This window comes from Aulostomus chinensis, chromosome 8 (assembly GCF_037954235.1).
Source record: "Aulostomus chinensis isolate RoL2024-O1b breed Wild chromosome 8, RoL_Achi_v1.0, whole genome shotgun sequence".
Classification (NCBI taxonomy): domain Eukaryota; kingdom Metazoa; phylum Chordata; class Actinopteri; order Syngnathiformes; family Aulostomidae; genus Aulostomus; species Aulostomus chinensis.
In genome coordinates this window covers 17,246,361-17,253,336 of record NC_141327.1, presented here as the reverse complement: position 1 = coordinate 17,253,336, position 6,976 = coordinate 17,246,361, and the positions used below count along the sequence as shown (strand labels likewise).

Here is a 6,976-nt window from a genome sequence, read left to right as displayed (position 1 = left end):
GCATACTGAACGATAAACAGACAGAACCACGAGGAGGAGCCACTGCAGATTATTTTTCTTCTTCTTCTTCTCCCGGGAGACTTTCATACTGTGTGAATATCAGATCAACAAGACTGCAACGTGTAAAAAATATATTATCATTTTACTTACCAAATTGCTCGCTTGCCTCTGCTACATTTGGCTTCCGAAGAAACCGTCTGTGACAAAGAAACACAAGCCTGTCAATGTTCACGATAGAGCGTCAGGTAACTAGCAAGCTAGCAAAAAACCAAGCGATTTAACGTAGCTAATTTGATTAAATGTCAAATAACGGAGAAGTTAAAGTATCTGGACGCAAAAGTAAAACGTATCGACTTACATCAGAATAATACTACGTTTGGTAGTACATCTACTCACATGAATGCATATTAAACTTAAAGGAATATACGAGTGAGAAGCTAACAGTCACCTGCTGCTAACGTTAGCTTGCTAGCCACATCACCTATCACTGACAATATCTAGAAATTAAGCAACTCCTGAAAAACACTCCTATTTCTATCACAACGAACGTAACCTTACTTTTTTAATTTATTTGATACCGCCCGGTATCTTGCCAGGAAATCACCCTCTGCAGCCATAGTCCCGCCAGAGGTAAACAACAACCAGAATACCAGTTTACACCAGGAAGTCCAACAGACAGCAGCGTTAGGATTGGCTCATAGAAGCCACGCCCTATAATTTAATTGGTTAGTGCGAACTAAAGGTGGAGTTTACCAGAGGAGGGCATGTCCACATGAGAGGAAATAACATGAATTTTGTTGAAATGCAAGAAATCATGTGTTTTAAAGACGAAGGCAGGAGGCAGAGAGAACGTATAATTCTTGTTGAAAAACAGTTCAGTTTATTTTGTTTTATGTTCAACCACATTTATTTGTGATCTGCAGTCACTGATTTCCTGTTCAACAATTCACATTTTTTTGCATTTATTCACAAAGTATTCAAACTAAAAGTTGGGACCTGCTCTACTGCTACAAGCTACAACAATGAAAAATGACACAAAAATGAATAACAACAACTTTGCAATGCTATAAATCCTACTCATATGACATATAACAAGGTCATTTTGCTCACATATCCTTGTAAATAGTTTTATTTTGACACATATGTACATTAAGCAGTTCTGAATACAGGCTTTAAATATTCTTTATCTGTTATGTATGTGTTATTTATGGTGAATGTGAGTACTTCTGTGTCATTCCTGATCTTTTTGATGCCTATAAGCAAGGTCGTGATTGTAAATGTGAATTTAGAAGTGAAAGAGAATTTGTTCTTTATTGTTTTCCACCAGTTAAATAAAGGTTTAAAAAAAAAAGTCTGTGTATTTTTGTATTTTGGTTCAGGGCTTTTTTCCCCCCTTTTTTTCTTTTTTACTCACATAAAGAATTCAAATCCTCTTCCACTGGTAAATGACAAAGCAAAAGCAAATACATTCTTGGCTGTTGCATTTTTATCCAGATTTTTAGAACCCGTTGTGTTTATGGCTCAGAAATTCTCGTAGACAGACTCAAATACACCTTCATCCTGGGAGCCTGTGGTTTGTGGCATCTGTGTAGGGAGCAAAAAGCAAGGTCACTGTAACTGTATTTCTTTTTTCCATCAACATAACATGACATGTGACATGACACCATAAGTTCACACTTGCCTTTTTTTCCGTGTTTTTTGCTGTGGCTGCAGCTTTATTTTGGTCTGGTTCTACCTCGGCCGCCATGGGGTCCAGCACATCATAAATAGATCGAGGTCGCGTTTCCAGACTCTAAAAAAAAAGACATTCTTATCACTGTGCTAAATATAAATAGAATGAACTGATAGTTATGAGCAGAGAAGAAACACAAGTATGTTGAATAAATGAATGTATTTGGGTACTAATGAGCAGGAAGGATCTTACAGCATAGAAAGATGTGGGGGAAGGAGTTGTTCCTTCCACGTCGTCGTCCAACTCCTTCTGCTTTCTTTTCTCTTTGTTCTGCTTACGTTCCTGGCTGCCATGTTTAGTGACACCCTCCCTCTGGAGATTATGATTCATTATGTTAAGAAAACAGGATGACATGAAAACTTGATGGCTAAATTTAAACAGGAATCTCCCTTCGATTATCTCTCAGCACCATCCTATAGTTTTGTGTTCAGGAGTCATCTCATACTTGATGATGAAGGTCTTGAGTTCATGTCATTATAGCTCTTAAGGTGGATAAATGATCTAAAATTTGAAAACTCAACAGTTTAATTTATCAGTTCATGGTACAGAACAACATAAAATTAACTGATAGAACTTGTTGAAATAGTTTAATCCAGCAGTATTCCCATGAATTAAATATCTGTAGGGTTTTGACTGTTGGCTGTGGAAAAAGAAACCAAGATATTTGAAGATGTCTCATTTTGCTTGTTAACACATGGGTGACATTTTTGCCACCTGTTTGCTATTAATTAATGAAGAGTAAACATAAAAGAAAACAATGATAAATTCCAGCTATGATGAACAATTTCCTGAAAATCTGTCACCAAGCAGCTGAAAACATTCAAGAAACGTGGTGGCAGAGCATCAGCTGGCCACTGTGAATTCAACATCTGTGCTGGATTATCACAAGAGTATAGTCAATGAAACTGACCCCTGACTGGAGAATCAACGAAGCGCTTGACTCAGTTGTGATCTGCACTATTTAGACTCATTTTGAACACAAGGGTGATGACACTTCAGCACGAGCTTGAGGGACTAAGACAAAACCTGATCGGTCCTCATGAGAAATAGGAGGTGACCTCATCGACACGGCACCGCCTGCCACGCAGGATCAGATTGATCAAAGCACTAAAGGCTGAAGTCATGTAGCAACACAGTAACATTGCAACATGCTGTTTCGTAATTCCCTGCAGGTTTTGAGCAGGCCACATCTTACCCAAAATCCGCTGAAGACATACACTGAGCCGAGCCCGCTGAAGACCAGCAACACACCCGTGAAAACCGCCAGTATTGTGAATTCTGTGTAATCCAAGATAACAGGCGGCACGTATCCCTCATCTGGAAGAAGACAAACCTTTTCGTGTCAGGACAGTCATTCACTTGTAGCACAAAATCCAGTTGTTGATGATCGATTGATATTTATCTAAAAAAAAAATGTGATTAACTGAGGTTCCAAAATAAATCTGAGTCTTACAAATCTTACAAAATTATTTATGAGGAAAAAGAATGCGAGGGGATAGACATTTACACCACTAAACTTCCACCCTCCAGTTTGCAGACAGTGCATCAGGCGCCATAGGGATGATGTATTTTTGTAACACAAGTTAGCATCCATGCAGTTTGCAAAGCCAGTGGGATTTTTACAATGCATTTGGTTGTGTGAGGATACATAAAGTGCTCTGTCATTCATTGTTATATGAATAATGTCCTTTTAACATTTTGGATAATAGCTGAAAATAAGCTTCATGATACCTCCATGTTTTGCTAATCAAGACAATCTTGATGAAAGAACATTAATTTTAGGACTTTATGGAAGTGTAAATGCAGCGACTAAATAAAAGATATGTAACTTTGTTCTTTATACTTTCTTCTCCATCTGTGCCGTGAAAACTTTTAATGTTGACGACAACATCTGTGGTCTCGTTAAACCACTTGTTCGTAACTGACTTTTAAAAGACAAATAAAAGCTTCAAAATTCACGATTGTGGTATTTACCGACGTACTGGGACAAAACGTGTAGTTTTTGTTTACTGCAGCTTGTATTTCTGGAAAACAAGGAACGATTTAATACAACAACAATGACCTCATCATTTGGGAACCGCACACAATGCTAACTTAATTTTTTAATTTAGGACTCATTCCTGCACTGGGATTTAAACTCCTGTAACAAGGCTGAAGGTGAAGAAGGTGGAGAAGCCTGGCCACAATATAGAGATGCAACATTGTAACTTCTCTAACAGGGAATTGATTTAAAAGCTATAAACTATTTCTTCCAGGTACTAAACTATCATTTTAGATTGAGTATTTTTTTTTTTTTTTTTACTCACCTCTCAGTTGAAGAAGCCAATAAGCTCTGTGTGTTTTATACTGGCAATAATATTCTCCTGAAATATTGAGATTTTTCAGCAGCACTGTCTCCGCATATGCGCCAGCTGGCACGTGACTGGGGATGTCACGGTAGTAAATCTGTTGGTTGAAAGGGTCAAAGCACTTCAGGTCCTCGTTACTTTGATTGACTTGTCTGCTTATTTTACATTCAAAAATTAAGTCTCTGCCTACAAAGCCAACAAAGACGGTGGTGTCCAGGTGTATTACTGAGGGGGGACACAGAGATGACACGTATATCAATCAATAAGAATACAGGACTGAAATCTGGATTTCACACACACACACACACACACACACACACACACACACACACACACACACACACACACACACACAAAAGTCAACGCATCATACACACATTGCTTACCATCAGCATCCTTTAAAGAGCATACTGCAGGGAGGAAAAAGAGAAATATCCAAGTAAATGCAAGTGAAAGACAACAAAATGGTTGAGACGCCATGTGGTCTGCTGTGTCTTTTCCTCTCCAATGAGATTCTTTTTCTGTTTGTCAACTTCAGACTTTCACAGTTTGCAGATAAATAATCTACATTGCTGGGCTTCCTGTTTCTGATAAAGCAACTTCCTCAAAATTTGAGCCTTCCTTTTTTCTGGGCATAGATTGTTCGGGGACGCTAAAAGAGCCAGAGCCTTCATGGCGCTGAAGGTTACAAGCAGCGCTGCTCACCTGAAGGGTGATGCAGACGCTAACCTGCTTTGAGGTGGGATTAGAAAAACATATGAACCTGTTTTCTGGTGACATAATAATTCTGTGTCTGAGCTCTAGTTGTGAATGGATGTGCAGCGGTGAAAAACAACTTTTCTACAGACAGAAACGTCTGCTGTGATTGGTTGGGATGGGGGAGAGAGACAGAGACACAACAGGGCAGGACGGGGAGAGACATCAACACACACCAGTGACAATACATAAAATAGCAACACTGAATGTGTCAGTTATATTAACAAAGCGTCTAATTCGGGCTGTCTGCTTGTTTTAGATCTGGACTTTTACACCTTCTGTTACTGACCTTATAGGTTTGGACTCTTTCTCATTTTAGTTTTAGTTAATTGATTTGTGTTCCAAAGTGTCTTTCCTGTTTATTGTGTAAACATTTCCTTCTTGCAACTTGGTTGGTTTTACTTCCTGTCTTTGTGTTTTTCCAGTGTCTTGCTCAGCAGTCCTGACGAACCTCAGCCCTGTTCCTACAGTTTTCATCAGCTCCTTCGCTGTCCTTGTCCTTGTTTCTTGCGCTGTTATTAGTTCATTTGTATTTTATTTCTGTTTTCTGTCAGTCTTCATTACATCATCTCTTCCTCTCTGGCTCTCCTGATCTGTTTGCCTGTTTTGTTTCCACTGTTTTGGCTGCCACTGTGTCTCTCAACAGACTGCTTTCTCACTTTGTTAATTTGCTAGTTCACTTCATGCCGTATCTGTTTTTTTTACCCTCTGTTTATTTCAAATAAAGCTTCAGTTCTCTGTTTCCCTCCTGCGTGCTCCTGAATCTCTGCATTTGGGTCCAACTGCCTTCTTGCTTCATTACAGTTTATTTCTCTTAATAAATTAAGTAGTTTTCTTTTCTTCCATCCATTTTCTTCCTGTTATTGAATGGTATGATCTATTGCTTAAGCAATTTTCACTTAATATTCATGCCAATGAAATGAAAATAATGGAGCGAAACAGAGAGACAAAGAGAGTGAGAGAGACAGAGAGAGAGACAGAGAATAAGAGAGACAGAGAGAGAGAGCAGGAGAGAGAGAGACAGACACAGAGAGAGAGAGAAAGAGAGAGAGAGAGAGAGAGAGAGAGAGAGGAATTCAACTGAGGGTGACAAACTGCCTGTCGTTAATGTGAACCAGCTGTCGATGGCTGTGTCGCTGCAGTAATTCTCTCCCTCTCTGCCTCTCTGCCCGCTGCCAGGTGAGGTGTGCAGATGTTGAGGTGCAGCGGTTATTATCATTCAGACCCATCTGTCGGTATCGGTCTGTTTTTCTTTCTCCCTTTTACGTCTTTCTCCTTCAGCCTCACCACTTGACTTTTTCGCAACTGTTCTCTCTCTGCGGCTGTATTAGTAGCCAACTCTGACCTCACCTCAACCACAGCATGAAAACAGACAGAAAGTGCTGGAATAACATCTGGATGCCACTCAATAAAGAATAAGTCATCGTGTTATTATATAACATCGCCGCTGCTTGCTGGGGAGTAATCTACACACATCTTAACACAAAACAGCCATAGTTGATGCTGATGTTGTTTTTGCAAGCGGAGGAATTTACTTCACTTTTGTGGTACCTGACCATAGTAGTTATAGTGCACACTACATTTCAGTTGAAGAGTTTATATGAAGAATATATGTGATAAGATGTGTATTGTTTGAAATTGAACCGCCTGAGAATATATGGAGTATAATTACATAGACATCACTTCAACCTGCTTCAACATAAAATTAAGCTTGTTAATGCTTGTTATTGAATCACTAATAATGATTATTAACTGATGCAGTATAAGAACTTTGAGGGGGATGACGGCTACTTTGCTTCATCTAATTATGTTAGTACTGTGATTTAAAACTTTAGATTCAGTTAAAAAAAGGGATATGCATGATACGATGTTATCATGTACTCATGTTGGCTCATGTCACGAGTGAGCATCTTATGCAGCTTGACGAGGAGCTGATGAATTAATTTATCAGCAGATATTGGAAATTTTATATTGTTATATTTTATTCCGAAAATGAAATCATAGCTGATAAATGAAGCTAATAAGTGATGTTAAAATTGGAAAGAAAATATCTGTTTTCATGGGAGATGACAACAAGATTGCAATTTGCAACATATATGCTGCAAGGGTTTTGTGGGGAGGAAAAAAGACTAAACAAAGC

At 38.7% G+C, this 6,976-nt stretch overlaps 2 protein-coding genes across 4 annotated transcripts in view; both read right to left on the bottom strand.

Annotated features, from left to right (window-relative positions):
• Nucleotides 1-674, bottom strand: part of f8a (coagulation factor VIII associated) — a 7,339-nt gene extending 6,665 nt beyond the window's left edge. Inside the window, exons 1-2 of the mRNA XM_086211336.1 lie at nucleotides 559-674; nucleotides 151-197 (exon numbers count right to left, since the gene is read on the bottom strand). Of these exons, the coding sequence (XP_086067462.1) occupies nucleotides 151-197; nucleotides 559-617 (106 nt within the window). The 5' untranslated portion in view covers nucleotides 618-674. The remainder of the gene's footprint in view (nucleotides 1-150; nucleotides 198-558) is intronic.
• Nucleotides 675-895: 221 nt separating this feature from the next.
• On the bottom strand, nucleotides 896-4,657 carry nfam1 (NFAT activating protein with ITAM motif 1). 3 transcript variants are annotated; one of them, XM_086210185.1, is made up of 6 exons: nucleotides 4,467-4,657; nucleotides 4,039-4,305; nucleotides 2,928-3,049; nucleotides 1,925-2,044; nucleotides 1,682-1,792; nucleotides 896-1,584 (listed from the first exon to the last, which is right to left on the bottom strand). In XM_086210185.1, exons 1-6 carry the CDS (start codon nucleotides 4,558-4,560, stop codon nucleotides 1,522-1,524), a joined length of 777 nt encoding a protein of 258 aa, XP_086066311.1. In that variant the 5' UTR covers nucleotides 4,561-4,657; the 3' UTR covers nucleotides 896-1,521. The 3 variants fall into 3 exon arrangements, with proteins under 3 accessions (XP_086066311.1, XP_086066312.1, XP_086066313.1); XM_086210186.1 differs by having other exon boundaries at nucleotides 4,039-4,177; nucleotides 4,467-4,606; XM_086210187.1 differs by lacking the exon at nucleotides 4,039-4,305.
• Nucleotides 4,658-6,976: the final 2,319 nt, after the last annotated feature.